This window comes from Hydra vulgaris, chromosome 01, assembly GCF_038396675.1.
Source record: "Hydra vulgaris chromosome 01, alternate assembly HydraT2T_AEP".
Taxonomy (NCBI): Eukaryota; Metazoa; Cnidaria; class Hydrozoa; order Anthoathecata; family Hydridae; genus Hydra; species Hydra vulgaris.
In genome coordinates this window covers 26777501-26802185 of record NC_088920.1, presented here as the reverse complement: position 1 = coordinate 26802185, position 24685 = coordinate 26777501, and the positions used below count along the sequence as shown (strand labels likewise).

General features: G+C 29.4%; 1 protein-coding gene across 2 annotated transcripts in view; it reads right to left on the bottom strand.

Moving 5' to 3' along the window:
- The window catches only part of LOC100203006 (multidrug resistance-associated protein 1), a 111912-nt gene that overhangs the window by 35466 nt on the left and 51761 nt on the right, over positions 1-24685 (bottom strand). Inside the window, exons 10-13 of one of the 2 annotated variants that reach the window (XM_065787787.1) lie at positions 20180-20324; positions 19800-20068; positions 4195-4707; positions 3824-4023 (exon numbers count right to left, since the gene is read on the bottom strand). In XM_065787787.1, coding sequence (XP_065643859.1) covers positions 3824-4023; positions 4195-4707; positions 19800-20068; positions 20180-20324 — 1127 coding nt within the window. The remainder of the gene's footprint in view (positions 1-3823; positions 4024-4194; positions 4708-19799; positions 20069-20179; positions 20325-24685) is intronic. The other variant, XM_065787788.1, reaches the window with a different exon arrangement.

Genomic DNA, 24685 nt, shown 5'->3' with positions numbered 1-24685 from the left:
AGAATAAAAGAGATTTTTAGAAAGTCACTTAAAAGACACTTTCACATATCCTACCCTAAAGTACAAACATATCCTACCCTAAAATACAAACATATCCTACTCTAAAGTAGAAATTTCTGCTTTTTATGATTGTCAAATTTTAGTTTAAAATTATCAAACCCACATTTTTTAAGAACATTTAAAAAAATGTGTAAGAGGTTTAAAAATATTTAAAATAAAAAAAAAAGATTTAGATTTATATTAATGTATGATAATTTATATTAATGTGCGTTGTTAGTGTTTAAAATACATAGGCTAGGTAACTGTAGGCTTTAACATATTTTAACATTGAGAGCTCATCGTTATGGTCATTATTTTGATTCTGATTCTTTTTTTTATAAGATGACAAATTTTAGCAACTATCATTTAAATATAATGTGATACAATGAAACAGGAGTTTAAAAAAGATCGTCATTTTTTTGTCTCATTTTTATTAAGTCTTAAGAATAAGGGAAGTCATTTTTATAACAAAATGTGGAATCTAAACCTTGAAAAAAAAATTTAAATAACAATGCTTTCTTTTAATTAAACTCTAAGTAAAAGTTACTTTTGTTACGTTTTTAATTGCGTTTGAAACAAATTACTTATTTGTTTCAAACGCAATTAAAAACGTAACAAACTTGATTAAAACTTATTTTTTAAAACGTTTTATTCAAGTGAGGCAAAACGCTTTAATATTAAGTTTAAAATCTTTAAAAAAAATTAAACTAATTATAAACCTAAATGAGAATGTATACAAATTATAAATGGGTAATAAATTTAAAATAAAAATGAATAGAAATTAAAATAATAATAGTTATAAAAATTAATAAAAATAAATAAAATATAAAATTTACAACATAGATCTACCAAAATATATATTATATATGTGTATAGTTAAATTTATGCGCTATTTTTTCTTTTTCTGTTATAGTTTTAATTATTATGAATAGCTTTAGCTATACCTTTCTATTGTTCCTTTTTCTTTATAGTTATAATAATATGTATTTTAGTTTATAGTTACAATAATAATAAAAAAATAGAGCTATGTTACAGAAAAAGTCACTTAATATGTATTTAAATGTAACCAACATACAAAAAAGCTGAGGTTCCTTTTTCTAACCGTTTTTTTTTTCTACTGAAAGAAAATAAACTTATTATTACTTCAACATTTGCCATTTGCTAGTGCTATTTTGATTGACTTGTCTAAAACATTTGCTGGTGCTATTTTGATTGACTTGTCTAAAGCATTTAAAGTATGTGTATTGTTTATATTGCTGTGCATTTTTTTTGTGGTGTTGTAGCTAATTATTTTTATTATTGTTGCATTTTACATTTGTTGCTATTATTCAAGTGATTTCATCTTTTTTCTCTCATCATAATATTTAAATATATCCTTTTGTTTTACTTTTTGTTTTCTATTTTATTTTTTATTATGATTATTGAGTTAATTCAAAGTTTACACAAATTTATTTACTTACTATTTATTTTAATTTACTTATGCTTTTTTTAAAAATTTTTTTTATTTTTCAAATGTGTGAAAATTTAAATTTTCACAAATTTTTTTTTATTTTTCAAATGTGTGAAAATTTAAATTTTCACACATTTGTGGAATTTGCTGACACTATTATAAAAAGAATAGAAATGATTACTTATGCTTTTTTTAAAATGTTTTTTTTTAAAAAAAGGGTAATTTATGTAAATATTATTTGACTCATTTATTTTTATAGTTTTTTAGGAGAAACTTATTTTTGTGCCTACATTTAGAAACTAATTCCGATTTTTTGTTTAATAAGCATTCTTGATTTGCATGTGTAATTATTTCAAATTTTTCTTGTAGGCAGAGTATGCATTTTTTGGAAATACTGTTATATGCAGGCGCTTTTTTAAGAATGGACCAATTCAGTATAAAATCATCAACATTTTTTTCTTTTAATTCCCATATATATTTTGACAGCATGGTATCTTATAAATACTTTTTATTTTTGAAAGATTGCTTATGATTGGCAAAACGTTTTTTCCATTCACCATCTGTTATGCCAATATATTGTTTATCAGGTACATTCTTAGAGGAAACAACACATTTATATACCACATTTTTTGATAAAGAACTTCCACTCATTGGACAATTGTTTTTTTGTTCACAATTACAATTTTCTGTAGTTTTTTCATTTACGATTTCTTTTTTGTTTAACAAAGCATTATTGTGACCTTTTATAATTCTTTCCATATTTTTTGTGCAACTGTAGCTAACTTTTGTATTTCGATTACAAATTTTATGTAATTTATTAGAGGGCGGGAAATGCTTATTGACCAATTTTAAAAACACTTTTCCTATGTTAGTGGAAACATTTTTGCTATATGGGGGGTTGAACCAAATTACATTTCTAGTTCTATTTCGTCTTTTTGTATTCTTTTTTTCAGGGTCAATTTTGGTTCAAAATTTTTAAAACCACTTTTTTTTAGGACATCTTCAAATATTTGTTTAGAGGAATTGAATACATTTTCATTGGAGAAGTTTTGGTTTAGTCTGTTATTAATTTAAATCAGGATTTTTTTTAGAATTTGGGGTGGATGATTTGAGGTAATATTAATATACAATAATTCATCGTTTGGTTTTTTGAAAGGCTTATATGAATTATTAGAGAGGTTAAATGTGACATCAAGAAAATTCACAATTTTTAAATTTATGTTTTATTTTGATTTGAAAGCCAATATTTTAAAGAATTTTTATAATATTTTTTCTAACTTTATTGAGCTGTGGACCAGATTTTCTACGCATTACTATTAAACCATCGTCGCGATTAAGGCCTAAATCTTTTATATTGATTATTTTACTTAACAAATTTAAAATATATAGTCCAACAAATTCACAAATTTCTGCTCCGTCATAACTGCCCGTTCTTACATTAAAGCAGCCTACAAGAAAAATATGAAATAATTACACATGCAAATCAAGAATGCTTTTTAAACAAAAAATCGGAATTAATTTCTAAATGTAGGCACAAAAAAAAGTTTCTCCTAAAAAACTATAAAAATAAATGAGTCAAATAATATTTACATTAAATACCTTTTTTTTAAAAAAAACATTTTAAAAAAAGCATAAGTAATCATTTCTAAATAATTCTTTTTATAATAGTGTCAGCAAATTCCACAAATGTGTGAAAATTTACAGTAGTTAAGACATTTGCAACTTCCTGTAATTTAATTTTTGTATAAATTGAAGTTTTATTAATTTGATCATTTATTTCTGATGAATCTTTGTTGATGAAACACAGTGAGGTGGGGGAGGGGTGGGATGACATTTTTTGCCGAGTCAGGCTTAAAAAATTTTTTTGCCAACTAAGAGCTGTAAAAAAAAAGTCCTCGATGGCTAACATTTACAGACTGCCAACTACAGATCCAATTTATAAATTCAATTTATATCCAAATATGCTAAATGATTAATTTACTAGGGGGTTAGACAACCCCTCTGCCCCCTTAAGGATGGCCCTGCATGACCTGCATAATGTTACGAATATTGAGCTGATTTTGAAAACTATATAAACTTTAAATTAAATTTATAATAACATTATATTTATAAAAATCATAAGAAGAAGACTTTATAATAAAAAAAAAAATATTTTTCATACTCTGTATAAATCAAAAAAAAAAAAAAGATTTTGCAATGGAAACAAAAAAAAAAGATTTTGTAATGAAAAAATATAATGTAATATTTTGTAATGAAAGACTGTATTTAGTATTTAATTTTTACCTGTGTCTCTATTTAGTATTTATTTTTTAGCTGAGTTACCTTTTAAATTACCTGTTTGAGCAAAGTATCTGAAAATTAGCTTCTTGATTAAAATCAATTTTAGATTCATTTTCTGATATAAACTCATCATTTAAGCAATATGCACGTATAGTAGATACACCATTAATACTTTCAAAAAAATGGTTGTAGATAGGTGATCGCCTGACAGATTCAATACGCTTAATCTGAACTGAAAAGGTCACATAAACCCTCTAGAAAAATTAAAAAAACAAGATATTATATAACAAAAACAGAAAACTTGATAACAACAATTTCTAAGGCTAAATAATCTTATTTTATATTTATAATTAGATAAAAATGACAATAAATAAATTAAGTCAAGTATATAACCTAACCAGAGTAAGAAATCAAAATAACCTAACCTGAATTAAAATGTAAACAGCTGCAATTGGTAAGAGAGGAGCAATAAATAAAGGAACAGTATAAGAAATAATAACAAAAGCACTGCATATAGTAAAAAAGCATGGTAGAAGAGATTTTAAACTTTTTGGAATTGATTCATCAATTATGTTTATATCTTTTGAAAATCGATTGATTAATCTTCCCACTGGAGTAGTCTCAAAAAAGAGCATAGGACATCGAAGAACATTTTTTAGAAGTTTATCATGAAGATCTTTTGATGCTTTCGTTACTCCAAATCCTATAATATAAGCTTGTAACCAAGTAAAAAAACCTTGAGCAATACCTAATCCACCAAACACCTCTAAATACATATTTCGTTTTTTTTGTGAAACATTGCTGTTAGAACTCCAATCAGCTAGCCATATGCGTGAACAAAGTGAAAACCCTTCTGTTATTAAACCGAGAAAAAGAGCAAAGAATACCATGAAAATTCCAATAGACCTTAGATAGATCAAAAATACTGACCACTTTATCTAAAAAATTATTTAAAGAAAAATTAAAAAAAAATTTCTTCAACAATAAAATAAAATCAATTTACAACCGAAAAAATAAATAAACAATTGACTTAAGGTGGTCCTATATTAAAAAAAAAAATCAAAAAAAATCTAATTTTCAAAAATTATATATTCTTAAAACCCAAACATTCTACATCCCAAATATATATAGATCATTATAGCAAATGATTTTAAAAATACTCTAAAATAGCAAGTTTTGTAATGAAGATAAAATTTTTAATTAGCAACAGTCTTAGCAATGGTTTGTTTATATTAGAAAATAGGTGTTTTAGAGTGTTGCACCATATACTCTTGGAATGGATTTGTTTTTTGAGACTGGTTCCAGTAACTGTTTTATGTTTATTTTCTTGAATAAGTCATGATTTTTAAGAACAATTATTATATTTACATATATTACTTTTATAAAACTATAAGCCTTATGTTTTACCTTAATTACCTCGTATTTTTTGTTGTTATGGCAAAAAATAAATATGATTCATATTAAAGAAGAAAAGCAGGTGGTAACAGTTTATTGAAAAAAATACATTTTAAAGTAGATAAATTTTTCTCAGCATCAAAATTTGCATTTCAAATGGATTGACTGGAAATAAAGAAGAGTGTTGACTTTTGAGGATGACTTTAATAAAGCTGTTAGAAAAAAACGATTTGATGATCTCAAAAATTTTCCCCGATACACCACATGAAACGAGCTTATGGAGAAGACTACCATACCAAAATTTTTCAAAAACCTTAGATATATCAAAAGCAATAGCCCTAGCTTCTCTGCCTCTATCTAATGCACAATAAAATATTTTAGTCACACCAGTTAGCAAGTCAGCCGTAGAGTGAGAGGATTAAAAACCGTACTGATTGTCTAACAGTAAGTTATTTGACTCAAGATAGGATGTAAGAAATTTGTTGATCAAAGACTTAAAGACCTTGCTAATAACAGAAAGAAGACTGATCTGATGATTGATTGGTCAAAATGTTTACCGGAGTTTTTGAAAATTGGAACAACATATGCCAATTTCCAGCAGGCAGGAAAAAAGACTCAGTCAAGATTTATTAAATAGTTTAGAGAGAGTTGAAGAGAGTTATGAAGAAAAAATTTTGTAAGACAATGACAAGAATGTTGTCTGAACCACACGCCGTAGAAGAGTTTAATCAAGATATGACTTTAGCAAAGGAAGCTGGAGTGGTTTGAATGTCTAACAAGGGTTAACATGTTTAATAGGAATGAAAGGAACAGAGTGGCCATTAGATTCGAATTAGAAGAAAAGATTTTTGCAAATAGTTCTGCCTTATCCTTGGAAGAAGTATTAAGATCAGTCCCATAAATGAGAGATGGAATGTTAGACCTTTGTTAATGACGCTGTTGAAGATTTTCTAAAAGTCTCTAAAGCCTAACTTCTGAGACAAAATACGATATTTAGTAAACTGAGAATAATGGTAATTTAAAGGGTAAACAGATTCTATCTGTTGACCAGCCTCGCACCCCTTCTTCATCTATTAGGCTGGCGCAGATGTATATTAATACATTGTTTCCAGTTTAGGATGTTGAGTGCTGGATCTTCTTGACTCAATGCATGGGTTTTGCTTGTGTCTCTGTTTTTATGACTAGGCAACTCATTCTATTATCTCCTAATGAGGGTACAGCTCTAAAACTCAGTTTTATGGTTCTGAGGCCGGCTGGTAGTCAGGTTTCCCGAACTCTGTGGTAGCTCTCAGAGAGGCTGATTCCATCAACAGCAGAAAAATATCAAAGTATTTAACAGTGCCATGTTGCGCATGGATGGTGTCCATGTTTGCACTTTTGGTGTGCATTGCGGAGGCCAAATTTGGAGCCCTTTGTTACGGCTTAGGGTTTATTAGTAGTAATAAGGCAATTGCTTGGGCTATTAAACAGTGTTCTGAGTACTATCTATGCTTTGAGTAAAGTTCTTCAATCTAATTTAAAATGAATAAAGTACCAAAAACTATAAAACACAAAAAACCATCATCATCACCAAGTTCTCTAAACCTATCATTCACTAATATTCAAGGTCTTCGAAGTAACTTTTCTTCTGTTGAGGTAGAAATCTTTCGTCTTCCTGTCGACAAATGTGCTTCTTACATAACTTCGTGGATTCAGGCTGGCATGGAATCTTTTATTCCCTCTCTACGATTCCAGGTCAAGCCTCACTCTCCTCCATGGTTTTCTTCACACTGTGCTGCTGCGATTGCCAATCGAAACCGTTACTTCCATATTTATCAGCAAAACAATTCTCCAGAAAACAGACGTCTGTTTATTACTGCTAGAAACAATTGTAAAAAGGTTTTGTCTAACGCCAAAACCCGCTATTCTCAGTTCATGAAATCTTGTATCTCATCTCAAAAATTAGGCTCTCGTGACTTCTGGAGAATCTTTAATAATATCAATAATAAGGGCAAATCTATAATTCCACCTCTCTTGTATGGTTTAGACTTTGTCACCTCACCTAAAGACAAAGCCGAATTGTTTGCTAAAAACTTTTCATCAATATCATCTCTTGATTCCACTAGTTGCGTTCTACCTGATATTGCCAACAAACAGGTTGATCCATTGCTTGACATTCATATCACTCCAGCATCTGTATCTAAAGTGATTTCCTGCCTAGACTCCTCTACAGCTTGTGGCCCGGACAACATACCTGTTATTGTCTTGCAGAAGTGTTCTCCGGAGCTGTCGTCTATACTCTCAAAACTATTCAACAAGTGCTTATCAGAGTCTTGCTTTCCAGCCTGCTGGAAAGCGGCATCTGTTATCCCTATCTTCAAAAATTCTGGAGAGCGATCCGATTTGTCTAACTACCGTCCCATTAGTCTTCTTCCTATCATAAGCAAGGTTTTTGAATCTTTAATTAACAAACACTTAATTTCTCATCTTGAATCTAATAACTTACTTTCTGACCATCAATATGGATTTCGATCTTCTCGTTCTACAGCTGATTTGCTAACAGTAATAACTGACAGGTTTTATCGTGCAAGGTGGAGAGGTTAAGGCCATCGCTCTTGATATTTCAAAAGCTTTTGATAAAGTTTGGCATGCTGGTCTTCTCCATAAGCTTTCTTCTTATGGTGTATCCGGCAACATCTTTAAGATCATTGAATCCTTCCTTTCCAATCGTAGCATAAAAGTTGTCCTCGATGGACAACACTCTTCTTCTTATTCTGTAACTTCAGGGGTTCCTCAAGGTTCTATCCTTGGCCCTATACTCTTTTTAATTTACATTAACGATCTTCCAGATATTCTCACATCTAAGGTGGCATTGTTTGCTGATGATACTACCATTTACTCTTGTCGTGATAAGAAACCAACACCTTCTGATTGCTTGGAGGGGGCATTTGAGCTTGAAAAGGATCTCACTTCTGCTACAGCATGGGGCTCACAGTGGCTGGTGAACTTTAATTCAGATAAAACTCAATTTTTTTCAGCCAATCGTTATCGCAATAATTTAGATCTTCCTATATTTATGAACGGTGATGTACTCGATGAGTCACCTACTCTTCATCTTCTAGGATTAACTCTTACTTCCAATCTTTCTTGGAAACCATATATCAAATCAGTTGCAAAATTAGCATCTGCTAAGGTTGCATCTCTTTATCGAGCTCGTCACTTTCTTACTTCGGATTCTATTCTCTATCTCTATAAATCTCAAATCCGGCCTTGTATGGAATACTGTTGCCATATCTGGGGCGGATCTTCTAATGATGCCCTTTCTCTTTTAGACAAGGTGCAAAAACGTATTGTAAACATTGTTGGACCTGCTCTTGCAGCCAACCTCCAACCATTATCACATCGTCGTAATGTTGCTTCTCTTTCTCTTTTCTACAAATACTATAACGGGCGCTGCTCTAAAGAGCTAGCGTCTCTTGTGCCATCTACTAAAATTCATTCTCGTGTTACTCGTCATTCAATTAAGTGTCATCCTTTTTCTGTGACTGTTCCTAAGTGCTCCAAAAACGCTTATTCGTCTAGTTTTTTTCCTCGAACATCAGCTCTTTGGAATTCGCTTCCTTCATCTTGCTTTCCTGATTCATATAATTTGCAATCTTTTAAGTCGTCCGTCAATCGTTATCTTGCTCTACAATCTTCATCTTTTCTCTTTCAGTAACTTTCAACTTTAATTAGTGGCTGCTTGCAGCCTTGTTGGAAGCGAATATTTTTAAAAAAAAAAAAAAAAAAAAAAAAAAATAATGAATCTTAGCATCTGATAGCACCTTTTTACATAGATTTCTTGCAATAAAAAAGTATCCAATTGTTCTCAAGAGAGTTGGTCTTTTAAAAAAGATGAAAAAAATGAGTACAATTAGATACAGCAGCTGCACAAGAGGGTGAAAACCATGGAGTAGAATGAAGCTTCGTTTAGAACTGACAAGAAGGAATAAAAGCTTTCATCCCTTCCTACATCCAAGAGGTTATGTAGGAAGTGCATTTTTCAACAAAAAGAGAAAAGACATCTGCCCAAAGGACAGCCATGAAAAAAATCACAAAAAAAAGCTTTAATGTAGTAGTAAGTAGTGCGATGATAGGGTGAGTATAAAGAGGAAGCAAAAGATGAAAGATTTAAAGAGATCATTGCATGGTCAGAACTATCTAAAGGAGAAAAAGGAAGAGCTGAACACAAGCTAGGATCAGAGACCAAACATAAATCAAGGAGTGAAGGTAAATGATTAGGGTTGTGAAGAAAATGACTCACAAAGTTAACAATCTGGGTAAGAGATTGAGAAATGAAAAAGTTATAGGCTTTAGTGCCAGCAGAGTAAGTGGCGTTAGAGCCAAGTCATTTAGTGTGAAGAGCATTAAAGTCACCAATAACAACAATATTCAAAGACGGAAAAGAGAGAGGGCATGGTCAATTTGATCAGAAATTACATCTAAAATAGTACAGTTTTGGGAAGAAGAACAATAAAGAAGAAAGAGAATAGCAATAGAGTGAAGAAGCGCTTAGCGGAAGCACATAAAAGAATAGTCAAAGGATTCAAACCTGATTTCACAACAAATAGGTAAATTGATACGCATGTATACCCCCAAGCCAAGCATGTGACCATTGAAGTCTTTGCAAATCAAAGAATGGTATCCAAGAATACTGAGATCAGAAGAAGAAATGGCAGAATTTAAATTAGACTCACTGAGACCAAGCAAGCCTGGTGAATTTTGCAAGAGGTAATATTTAACTTATGGAAGGTTGCTTTGCAGACTATGAGTATTAGTAAAATATATATTAAAACAGTTAAGTGGTGGAAATGGTTTTTTATGTTTAAGATTTTGGGTTACTTTTGGAATGTTTTAAGTTTAAAGAAAACTTGACTCATTCAGCACAGCCTTCTAAGCAATGAGCTGTTCAATTTTCTCAGTCCTGACAACTAACTTTAAGTCGTAACATAAGGCTCCATATGTGGCCTCGAAAATGTGCACCAAAAGCATTAACAGGGAAACCATCCAAGCTCATCATGGCACTGTTAATACTCGGATATTTTGCAGCTGTTGATGGAATCAGCTTCTCTGAGAGCTACCGCCGAGTTTGGGAAGCCTTACTACTAGCCAGCCTCAGAACCATTAAACTGAGTTTTAGAGCTGTATTCTCATTAGGAGATAACAGGAAGAGTTGCATAGCTACAATCAAGGAGTTGCAATCAAAAACCTATAAGAAAAGTCAAGAAGATCCAGCATTCATCATCCTAGGAAGGAAAAAATTTAATCTCCACCAGCCTAACAGATAAAGAAAAGGTTCGAGGCTGGTTTGCAGTATTATTCTACTTACCCCTAAAGTCTTTGTCTAAAAGGCCTCCTACAAGACAGTAGCTGAATGCAGTAAACATCTGCTCAAGATAAGTATTTTTATAAAGACACCATCGCTACCTTTCCTCAACCAAGAGCTCCAAGGCAGGGGAGTTTTAAGTCGGGGTTTGTTTCTCCTAGCTTTGTCTAAAAAAGCACACTCTACAAGGCAGCAGGGAATGGGGCAGGTGGTACTGGATTACATAATACCAGTAGCAGGGTGATTGTGATGATCCTGAACCTGACCTGGAGTAATTAAAAGAAGCTACTTTCTGAAAATAGTATCTTAAATCATTGGACATGATATTTTGGAAATGCATTAGCAAAAACATTACATCTAACAAAATACTGAAGATAAGAGTAAGCCTAGATTTTATAGTTAGAGTGTCTAGTTAGTTAATGAGCTCACACTTTATAAACACAGATTTAAACATTTAAACAGAATATTTAAACATTTAAATAGAACGCATACATGCATAAGTAACTTAAAAGTAAGTAAACACCGTGTTAGGGGTGTATAGACAGAATACAAGCATACATATAAACATAAAAAGACAGAACACAAACATAAAATAGCAACTTACAAGTCAGTCAACACCGTGCCAGAGAATCAGACAGAACACAAACATACAGATAAAAACTTATGGATGAGTCAACACCAGATGGTTTAGACAGAACATGAATAAACATACAATTAAAGTATGTTTATTCGTGTTCTGCCTTAATTAAAGTACAGGTGTGCTAAAACAGTACCTAATGCACCTCCAACTATATAAAAGACACAAAAAATAAATAAATATGTATATATTACTATAGACATGACCAATTTTGAATAGTACTGATACCAGGAAGCAAACTCCTTCCAGCCTTTGCTTAGAAATCGAATCCCGAAACTTACTAAACTAAAACCTTAAAGATCTTAATAATTTACTAAACTAAAATCCTTAAGATAAGTAACTTATTAAATTTTTAAAAATGAAAAAAAACAACTAATTAAAGATTTCTAACTTACTTAATTAAAACCTAAATGATCATGTATTAAAACCTAAATGATCATAGTAACTTAGTAAAATAAATCCCTAAAGATCATAGTAACTTACTAAAATAACTTACTAAATTAAAGCCTTAATGATCATAATAACATACTAAAGTAAAACCTTAAAGGTCAGAGTAACTATCTAAATTAAAACCTAAATGATTATAGTAACTTATTAAAGTAAAACACTAAAAATCATAGTAACTTACTGAATTCAAACCCTAATGATCATATTAGCTTACTAAAGTAAAACCCAAAAGATCCAAACCTATTTAAATTCTATTTTTAATTTCTCATTTTAGTTTCACATTTTTGATGAGTTTGGAACAAAACATTTTTGATTTATTAATATCAGAACAAAACATTTTTGATTAATAGAACAAAACATTTTGATGACTATCAAATTTTTATCAAGCTTTTACATGCCTGATTGGTCACATTAAGTTTCTATATCTGTAGATTTTTTTAAAACAAAAGTGGTATTTAAGTAAAAAACAATTTTAAACCTCATAATAACAGGTGAAGAAATAGTAGATTAATAACCTCAAGGTACCTATCTACCAATGAACATTTATTTAAAAACAGTTTAAATTAAAGCTAGAAATAAAACTAAAAAGCATCAGATTTTACACACTGAGCAAATCTTTTAAGCTAAGGTGTTCAATTTTCATTAGATAGGCTGTGACAACAGAAATACTTCTTGATTGACCAGTCAAGCCATAAACTAAAACGAACTATTAATGAGCTAATTACGAAATAACAATGAACTAAAATTTACATATATATACATGCATACACACACACACACACACACACACACACACACACACACACACACACACACACACACACACACACACACACACACACACACACACACACACACACACACACACACATATATATATATATATATATATATATATATATATATATATACATATATATACATTAGGGTGTCCCAAAAATATATCATAAATCGAATTTTAATGTGTGGAATACTACATTTAGCATAATTTTATCCATAAAGAAAAACATAAAAAAATTAAGTTTTTAGCTCAAGCAGAAGGTTATTTAGGTGAATTCACTTTTAATTTATTAAGTAAAACTTGACTTAATAATAACTTAGTTCATATTATTCCGATTACAATTGTTACCTAAGCAAACAAAAAAATTGCTGCGTGTTAAACAAACAAATGTGCTTGTCGTAAACTTTTTAAGTAAATTTTTTTACAAAATAAATCATCAATTTTAAGGAGAAATTTGTTTTCAATGCAACAAAATGAACAGCAAATAATTTTTAGAATGCAGGCTCATGCGCAGATACAGCATTTTTTAACGTTTGAATTTAATTTTCAGGCATAGAACAAACTCCAAACATATATGTTTATACTTATGTTAAATAAGGATGCTTTGCAAAAAATTACAATGATTGGATCCTGGGAACAAAAAGCCCTAAAGTTTTAGCTACAACTGCCCTAAACATAAGAGCAACAAGGTGATACGTAATTTTTTTACTATTCTCAACTAAATCTATATTCGTCGATAAAATTTAAAATTGACACAAAAATCTTTTAACGTTCGAAAACTATGAGATATAAAAGTTTGACCTTTTCAACATCAAAAAGTCACTTTTTTCAAACATCAAAAAATAATATAACAAAAGCAGTTTGTTTAACATGTTGGTCTTAACTTTGGTTTTCAGATCCTTATCAGCAAGAGCAAAAATGACTTGTTGCGGAGACAGATACCAAGTGTGACGCTTAAGACTTTGGTAAAGAACCTTTCCTATTGCTGCAAATTCTTTAAACTCGTCTACTGTTTGTAACTGAAAAGCAATATCGAACGCCATTAAATCATTTGAAAGTGCTTGAGAAGCATTAGGGCTTTTTAGAAAGAAGAGTCCATGGAAAAATACTATGTATTTGGTTGCGACTTTCAGATGATTTATTGTATTTTTTCAACTGTTTCGGAATCAGCAGGGTGGTACTTTTGAGTCATCTGAATAACCAGTAAATATATACAGTCAGCCATAAACCTTGCTTTATGATGAGCTCCAGGCTGTTTAAATGAAAAGTTCGATAACTCAGCTCCTAGAAAAAATGCCATAAGCTCACAAAGATACTTGTAATCACCTCTCTGAAAAGTATTCTTATGAAGAGCTGTAATACAAAACTCTTTAGTATCCAAGGCAAGTTTGAACAGTAATGAGCCGGGCCTGAAAGCATCTTGAGACCAGTCAAACTTTACAATTCTCTCAAGTTTGTTTACATCTTCGTAAATCTGCGGCCATAGTTTTTGGAGAATTACATAAAGTTTTTTGCTGGGACTACTTGTAGGACCAAATATTTCTTTCATCACATGAGCCACGTGTCTTTCATAAATGTGATGTCAGCACATTAACCAGAGAACCGGTCTTTTAGGGGCAAAACTCTGTTTTGCCCCTAATAGACTTATTTAGACTTATTTAATAGACTTATTTAATAGACTTAAAACAAATTAGACTTCCAACAAAAAAAAGGAAACCCTAGCAAATAAAATTGTCTTCTCTTCCTTGTAGCTTTTGATGCATCATCAATATCTGTTCTCAGTGAATTAACATGATAATGTTTAGAGACATTTTCTAAAATTTATTTTATTTAAAAAATCCTCATTAGACACATTTGTAGTATACAACTATAGATTATAGTATATTCTATAATATATACAAAAAATAATGAAAAAATAGTGAAACTGGTAAATAAGTTTTATATACAAGTTCAAACCTGTGTTTTAGACGAATTTCTTGGTTGAAAACAACTTTTTAACTTGATCTCAACTTTAATTATATATTGGCTTGAGTTAAACTTACGCATCATTAGTTTTTATTGTTTATAAAACACGCATCATTTATTTTTATTGTTGGCCATGCTTTTGTTGAAACACAAATAAAAGTTGACTCGGATAAAAATCAATTTTAAATCAAAATTTATTTATTATAAATGATTATATAAAAGTGAATTCACCTAAATAACCTTCCGCTTGAGCTAAAAACTTAATTTTTTTTTGTTTTTCTTTATGGATAAAATTATGCTATATGTAGTATTCCGCAAATTAAAATTCGATTTATGATATATTTTTGGGACACCCTAATATATATACATACATATATATATATATATATATATATATATATATATATATATATATATATATATATAAATATATATATATATATATATATATATATATATATATATATATATATATATATATATATATATATATATATATGTATATATATATATATATATATATATATATATATATATATATATATATATATATATATATATATATATATATATATATATATTATGTGACAAAATTTTCACCATTTTTGAACAAAGAAACATATATTTTTTAATAGAGAAGCTGGAAGAAAAAATTAAACTTTAGTTTTAGAATTAACACTTAGATAACTGAAAATATTGCTTTTTATTATATTTTGAGGATAATAATTTTTATGTAAAAAGCTAATGGTGACAATTTTGTTGCCAATGAAAACGAACAACATATTGTAGTAAATTATTATCGAGTGAATCCTCCTTTACATGTAATTACAGCCTGAATTCTTTCAGGAACACTGGCAACCAACTTTCGACATTCCTTGGGTATAATTGAAAACCAAACCTCTTGAAAACAAGCCCAAAGTTCATCTTTATGCTTTGGTAGAGTGGGAAAGTTGTAGATCTGTTGTTTAAATATTGCTCAAATACTTAAATGGGTTAAGATCAGGGCTTTGTGCTAGGCAGTTAACACCTTTTAATTTCTTCATGTGAAATATTTTAATGGTCTTATCAGTTTTATGGTTGGAATTGTTGTCTTAAATGAACATTGCTAGCGTACAGTTCTGCCCCATTTACGAAGTGACTTGAAATATCTGACCTTAAAGATGTTTATATAGCCATTATTTATTATACCATTAATTTTCACTAATTTACCAACTTCACAAGCACGAAAACATCCCCAAATTAAGAGTTTTCCTCTGCCATGTTTAATGGTTGGTATATAGTCTCGAGCATTTAATGATAAATTAGGTTTTTTCCCAGCATATATTAACATCTGATCCAAACATATTAATTTTACTTTCAGATGTTCAAATTCAGTCATAAAAGTCATCAAAAGTCTTATTTGCTTAAAGTTTAGCGTATTTTAAACAAGCTTGGCAGTGACAAGAAACCAACAATGGCTCTTTAATTTTCTTTCTGGATCAAAAACCAATTTTTTGGAGCTCTTGATTGACTGTCCAAACTTAAGCATGAGTCCCATAGCAGCAGGAGCAGATCCAGCATTTTTTGGTCTTTGAGATATCTAACTTCCAGACATGGAGAAAACTCCAAAAATATATATGTTTATATTTATATCAAATAAGGATGTTTTGCAAAAAATTGCAATGATTGAAGCCTGGAAACAAGAAAGCCCCAAAATTATTGCCCCTCTGCCCCAAATGTGAGAGCAAAAAGTTGATGAAATATTATTTGTATTATTTTCAGCTAGACTTATATTCATCAATAAATTTTAAATTTAATGACCATACAAAGTTTAAACCCCCCCTTTTATATAACTTTTGAACGCTGAAAGATAATACTAATAAACTTAAAATTTATCGATGAATATAAATTAGTTGAGAATAATACAAAGAGAATATTTCATCAACTTTTGCTCTCACGCTTAAGGCAAGAGCGGGGGAGGGGGGTGGGGTGGGGGTGGGGGGTGGGGGCAAAAAGTTTAGGGCTTTTTTGTTCCCAGCCTCCAATTATTGCAATTTTTCGCAAACTCTCATTATTTGACATAATTATAAACACATAAATGTTTGGAGTTAGCTCCATTTCTGGAAGTTAGATATCGCAAAGACCAAAAAATGCTCAATCCGCCCCAGCATAGCTATCATATATTAAATTTGTAACATCCTTTGCAGTTTTGGACTCTTCAGAAGCAATTAGAAAGCGATTATTCTTTGGTCTCTTAGTGTAAAAATTTTCTTTCAACCACTTTTAGCCTTATATACTTGTAAATCATTGCAAAATTAGATTTTATATATGAAATTATGAGACAGAGATTTTATATATGAGATTATCTAAACTCAGTTTCATACACTATTTCAAGATCGGATTTTTCAGATTTATTCTATATCACTATATTTTTCTTTTCACACAAAAAATTAAAAAAAAATTCAATTTGCTCAATTAAATAAAACAAAAAGTAATATTTGTAAATTAATAAACTAAAACTTAATTTTTCTTCACAGCTTTTCTATTAAAAAAAAAAAGTTGCTTTGCTCAAACAATGTGACAATTTTTTGCTACATACTGTATATATAAATATATATATATATATACATAAATATATATATATATATATATATATAAATAAATATATATATATATATATATATATATATATATATATATATATATATATATATATATATATATATATATATATATATATATATATATATTAAATTTTATGACTTATATATATATATATATATTAAATTTTATAACTATATATATATATATATTAAATTTTATGACTCAACTTGTTTCTCCGCGCAGCGGCCTTTTTCGTCATGGTTCGTGTTTCGGAGTTATAGAGTTGAGAGAAGGTTATAACCACAATTAAGTAGCCTCCTCGTCTGTAGTGGCCTTCTCGGCCTTGGGGAGGTGAATTAACAAAAAAAAAAAAATATATATATATATATATATATATAATGTAAATGTATATGTATATATAAAACTTATACATATATGTATATATATATATATATATATATATATATATATATATATATATATATATATATATATATATATATATATATATATATATATATATATATGCAAATGACTATTGAAGTCTTTGCAAATCAAGGTAAATTCAAAGGATAGAAGATTACTTTGAAGACCACGAATATTTGTAAAAGATATATTTAAACAATTAGGTGGTAATGGATGTTTTTTATGTTTAATATTTTGGATTACTTTAGGCATGTTTTAAGTTTAAAGAGAACATGTTTTTAGTTTAAAGAGAACTTGAATTGTTCATAGATAGAGCACAACATTTCAAGTAATAAGCTACATAGTTGTCTCAGTCTTGCTAATTAATCGAAAGTTGTAACCATTCATTTTCCCTAACTCTGTAGTAGCTCTAAGAGCTACCACAGAGTTCAGGAAACCTTTTTGCCAGCCAGACTGTTTGGTAGACAGGCTGTACCATCATTAGAAGATAATAAGAAGAGTTGCATAGTCACTATCAAGAAGGTACAAACAAAAATCTATAAGTAGAGCCATGAAGATCCAGCATTCATTATCCTAGGCAGGAAACAATTTTACAGGTTTACATCTATGCCAGCCTTATAGATGAAGAAAGGGTTCAAGGATGTTCAAAAGAATTATTCTGCTTACCCCTAAAGTCTTTGCCTGAGAGGCCTTCTACAAAACAGTAGCTTGATGCAGTTAACATCTGCCTAAGATGAGTATTTTTATCCAGACATCATTTTTAGCCTTTATTCAACGTAGAGAATTTTTAAGTCAACGTTTATTTTTCCTAACATTTGCCTAAAAAAAGAAAAACTCTACAAGAGTTGATGATCCTAAACCTGACTTGACCTTGAGTAGTTAAAAGAAGAAGTTAAATCCTGTAAGCAATATGTTACGACAATCAAATCAACTTTATGACACAAATCAAATTATAGCTATTATTTTAGCTTCTTTTCCTTTATTTTAGCTTTATCGTTACGACTCTTATATATGTTATTTCATCAAAAATTAAAAGCCTACCACATTTAATTTGTATGAGTGAAAGAGTCTACTATAAGTATTTAACTAAGTGCAAAAGTCTACCATATTTAATTTGTATAAAAGTTGTAACTGAGCAGAAATTTAATGTATTCACATTTAGAGTGCTAGCAGTGGAGTACCACACCAAGGGGTATGGTACTCCACTGGTGTCTTGGGGATGTCTGCTACTTTGTTAGATGTCCCCAAAAAAATTAAAAGTTTTTCAACTTGATTATATTGTTTAAAAATTTTTTTTTTTTTATTATATATAACTATTAAAACCAAACAAAAACTAAACAAATTATGCATCGTTAATTATCTGAAATGGTTGAAAATAAATTAAAAACGGGAGAACATAATAGTATTTTAGCTTCATAATTTTACAATTATTAAAAAAAAATTACAATATTTTGATGGAGGTTAAACTAATCTTTGAGTTGTATAACTTAACTAGAAACTTGATTTGATATGCCTATGTTATTTCGTTATATAGAACTTTGTTTTAAAACAATTTCTTTCATTAGTTTATAAAAAATCAAAATGATTTTTTCAGTTAGTACAAATTTTGGACTTCCCTTTTTACATACACCCAAGTAAAATTTTTATCAAGTTTTATTGTTTAACTGCGGTAGTGGTGTAGCGCTGCCTTTTTTATTAAACATAAAATATGGCAGTTGATTAGTTCAAAATGTTGTTTAATTTACATGATTTATAGCATTTCAAAGAAAAAGTTGTTCTGTAGGAGAAAAAAATTATTTCTTTCAAATAAAAAATTAGAAAAACATCATTTTATTGTTATACTGTGTATAACAAGACCTGCTTTTAATATAAATTTTTTAATTACTCAATTGTGCAAGCAATTAATAATGATATTTTTTATAGTTTGAATCTTATTCAAGCATTAAAAGATTTTATCATTTCACTTAGAAATATTGTTAATCAATACCTTCAGTTATGCTTTGGATTTACTATTTAATTTTTACCTATTATGGTAATATCATTATCTATTATGGTAATATTATGGTCTTGAATTTTGTCAACAGAAATCTTGTATTTAAAAAATTACATCTTGTATATATTATACATTACAGCGCTGAGTATTTTCAAAACATAGCATTTTTAATTTGAATTAATCATACTTTCAGGTTTGGTGACCATTTTAGGGATATTATAATTAATCTTAAGAGTTATTAAAAATTTTTTATAAAAATCTCTCAATCTGGTTAAAACTAAAAAAAAAAAGGAGGGCAAGGGGGTAAAATTCTTTTTGGACTTGCCCAAAAAATTTTCTTTACACACCCCTGACACCTTTTAATAATATTAAAGTTACAAAGAAGTGAGGAAGTATTATATTGTTAGTAGAAATTTATAATTTTTATTTAAAAAATTCATAAAAGTTTTATATCACTACCTTTCCAGTTTTAAAAACCTCTATAGGAAATAAATCTTTGGTTCGTTTTTCATTGTTTAATGACTCTAATTTTTCCTGACGCTTTAGAACTTTAGAAGCCTCTTTTTTGTAAATTTCATTTTTTTCTAATTCATAACATACATCAATTGATCTATTATTTTTCATAATTTCAAATAGTGATACACGTCTGCTAGATGCAAAAGAATTTGCAAAATTTTTTAAGTTTAATGATCGTTCAATACTTGCTTGTGTAGAAATAACTTGTTGATCTATAAATGAAATATTTAAAAAACTAATATGAACTTTTGAAAAAAATTCTAAAAAGAAACCCAAAACTTTTTAAATTATTAGCTATTAAATTTTTGAGTATAAATATTTACCAACTTCCTTTAAACACTCACAGATGTTGTTATTTTTTAATTGATTACCCTCGACAGCCTCTTCATTATATACATTATGGTAGTATGTCTTAATAAATTCTGAAAAAGCATGGCCATTCATTTGTAACTCTTCATAACTTCCAACCTATTTAACAAATAAAATATTTTTTGTTTTACTTTGACAAAAAAATTTTTTTTGTTTAACTTTTATTGTTTACAAACTCACCAAATTTCTAAGAAAAATGACAGAAAAAAAGTAAAAAGAAAAAAAAAACAAGAGAAAATTAGTTTGCAAAAATTTGATTTTTTAAAAAATCAAATTAAATTGTTTGGCCAAATAGGTCTCATTAAGTCACATAATTTGTTTTGAAGTTTTTACTATAGCGGTCAAGCATTTTGGCTATTATTTTTCGTGCAACAACTTCTTAATGGAAAATATTTAGAGCATTCTTTGTTTGTGGAATTTACACCCATATAAGTATAGTTTTAATTGGTAGAAGTTTTTTTTGTTTTAATAAATAATTGCATTTAGTTTGTAACGTTTTTAGAAAACTTTAGTTCGCAGAATTTTTTAAGCAAACTTTATTGAAAATTATTAAAACCACATTCAAAAATGGGAAAACACAAGGAGCTTAGTGAATATTATCCTAATTCACTAGTAAATGCATGTAATTATCATAGAATTACAGAAGCGAAAGCTGCTTGTCAATTTGGAGTATTCAAACAGCTTGTATGTGCATATATCAAGATAAAAGCATGCAACTTTAGAAAACCCAAATCTGGCCATTTTAGAAAAAATTCTAAAATATCTGATCGCAAAATTTGTCAAATGTCAAAAAGTGATGGTCTCCTTACTGAACTGGAGATCACTTTTGAATACAGAAAATATTTTGAAGTAAAAATATTGGAGTCTACTGTAAAAAGAAATTTACGTGACAAAAATTTATTTCAAAGACGTCCTAGTTGAAAACCATTGATTTCAAAAAAGAACTGGATGGCTCTAGCAAAATTTGCCAAAGAGCATTTACACAGAAGTTAACAAGATTGGTGTAAAGTCTTGTTGAGTGATGAAAGTAAATATAGTTTGTTTCATCTGATGGTATTAAGTATGCTAGACGTCCAAAAAATGAAAAAAAAGACCCTAATTCACTGTACCAACTGTAAAACATGGAAGAAGTGTCATGGTGTGGGGTTTTTTCCCCTCTTGATTGTGTAGGGTTATTAGTTCAAATTGAGGGAATCATGGATGCTAAATACTGTACTGATTTGATGAAAAACTATATGCTACCACATATTAAAGCAAAAATGTATCAAGAATGGTGTTTCCAACAGGATAATGACCCTAAACATACTTTAAAGGCTGCCAATAATTGATTCACATCTAAAAAAGTCCGTGTACTAACCTACCCTAAGTCCTTACCTAAATCTCATTGAAAATTTATGGGAAGAGCTTAATTGTCAAGTTAGAAAAGGAAATTTTACTAACAAAAAAAGTTTGTTTGCAGCTTTACACAAAAAGTATCCCTATAGACAAACTAATTAAGTTTGTCAACTTAATGCCTCTCCACTGTAGTTACCTCAAAAGATAAAAATAAATTTATATAAATTAATTAATTCATTAATTAATTAATTTATCAATTGAAATTAAAATTAAAATTAAACATACAAATTCTAAATTTCATGGGTTTTGATAGTTTTCATCATTTTGTGACCCTTTTTTTTTAAATATAATCGAAAAAATATATATTTTTGACCTGCACAAAATTGAAAAATAATTAATTAAAGTATATTAATACCAAGTCCAATAAATATTTTATACTGCAGTAGTATGTCACTAATGTACATTTCATAAATAAATAATAAAATGATCTCTTGCTACCATCAATATTTTTTTTTAAGCAAAAACTATAATAAAAATACTTTTGAGCGCTACTGTATTTCTTGCACTTTATAATTAGCTGGAGCATTTCTTAAATAAATTTAAACACAAAAATTTCACTCTAAATAAAATTAAGTAATGATTTCTACATACATATATTTTAAATTTTGTGCTAAGACTGGTGTAATAAAAAACTCTCAGTAAATTAAAATAAACAGGATGGTAAAAAAAGAATTTTTGGTGATCTAATGACTATAGAATTACTATGGTTATCATAAGTGTTGGTTATATATATATTAGGGTAATAACTGTTATCATTCATTTTTTGTAACAAAACTGAAACCCCTCACATTCAAAGAATAGTTTTATGAAAATGACAAAAGCAACATCAATATTTAAAATTGAAAAAAGTTACCCCACCTTTTTGTTTAATTTTGTTTACTTATCGTGCAGTTTGACAAGGAGTTTCAATTTTTTCAATTTTTTTTCAAATTTCAAATTTTTTTCAATGCTTTCAATGAACTCAAATTTTTCAATGAATTCAAATTTTTACAATGAATTTTATATGACATTCTATTTTTCTTCTAGTTAGTGTAGTTCTTCAACTTTTAGGCAGGTTCCAGTCAGCTGTTTACATTTGTTTATGAACAAGGCATTTACAGATAGTTAATTTTATTTAATTTGTTTTGATTCCAACTATACTATATGAACTCACTCCAGCTTGGGGCAAGTTCTCTCTATATAATTATATTATTATTGTTACATTTTATTTATTTTCTATTTCAGGTGCTGATTATATATAATATATGTAAAATGTGGAGTATTTTGAAGCATTAGGAAATATTTTTGAATCTTTTGGATAAAACCTTGTTTTCAGTGCAAAATTACAAGTCTTGCAGAGAGGAAGAAAAGTGAACCACCTTAAAACCAAAATAAAATCTCTAATAGAAATTTCAGCTACAGTGTAAAGCCAAATAGGTGCATATGGATGAAGAATCTCACATGGATGTCAACAAATTGTCAAATTCTTGGAAACTTCACTTTTCTGTTCAATAGCGAGAAACTGCAACTTGTTCGAATCAATATTTCGATAACAAATATAGAATTTCTCTGGAGGGAAATTCTAGACTTTCCACTATTATCCAGCGCACTCATCAGAAAGTTACTCAATAGTTTAATTAATTTATATGACAAAAACAAAAAAAACCATCTGATAAAACCACTGGAACACTTTCTCAGTTATTTGATGTCACCAACATTAATGGAGAATGGAAAAGCACGGAGAATAAAGAGCTCTACCAGAGGTAAGTTAAGAGTGGAGGAAAGATTGGTTATTTGATGGTCAAACAAGCCCTTTTGGAATCAATCTAACAAAGAAAACGAGTCTGACTATCAAAAGCTCAATTTCAAGCCTCTGTCCAATCACAGCCTTCACAAACAGAATCTTTGGATTCTGAAACCTCTGCTTCTTCACCTGAGTCGCCAACCTCTTTTTCTACATCATCTTCTCCTAAATGCAAACCAAAATACCAAAGAACAAGCACTAAAACAATTAGTTTACTAGTACTGAAAAATAACATTTCTACACATAAAACACATGATACTCTTGCAATTGCTGAACAGGGTCATAATGTGCCAGTTTATGACCCTGTCAAGCGGGTGTCTAGAAGTGAGTAATTTCTGAAGGACAAAAATAAAGACCAAAATTGTTTAAAAATTTCAAAGCAAAAATCTCTATTGTTTCCAGATTGATGGTAAAAGATTGGAAGGGGAACAATACCAAGTAGTTCTGTTGAAAAATATGATAATTGAAATCAAACTTGGTATTCTTAAATGTGAGGGCGGGTCTGCCATGCATAAGGAACTAGATCAGCTAATTTATGAATACAATGATTGGGAAAATGTTTGCATGATAATCTGTGACACATCCACAGTAAATACTGGTAGTTTGCACGGATTGTAAAGCTCATACAGGATAATGTCTTGAGCAAGGGCTTTCAGAAACCACAATATATTGGCTGTCAGCACCATGTACTTGACTTCCTTCTGAAACATGTCAAGAATTTTCTTATTCAAGGGCCAACAAGCAAACAAGAACTTAACTACTCCTTCATTGACAAGTTAACAGAAAACTATATCTCTCTTCAGACTGATTTCCACCTCCTAGCATCAGATGTTAGCCTGAACGGCGAGATGATTTCAAGATCTTGTATGAACTATGTCAGGCATATTGTCATTATAAAACAACTTTAAATTGGCCTCAAATCAGTTGGAAAAAACTCCCAAATTTACATCTAGCAAGATGGAACTCATGTGCCATATATGCTGTTATAGTATTTTTTCTGATACCAGAGAGGCGCAGTATCCTTGCTCCAGCATGCAACTTTACAAATGGAACCAAACATTTGCTATGAATAGGTAAATGCTTGGTTCCATTCGCAACACTACAATGAGATGTCCTTTTCTCACTCATCAAGATAAAATGCAAGGCAATTGAGTGTTTAAAGACGCATTGGTCAATAGAGGGGTCATTAATTGACTTCGCCAGATCTAACCAAATTGCTGAACGTGCTGTAAAAAGTTCCTTATGGAGGAACTTTATACAAAATCAAGTAAAATTGAATTTT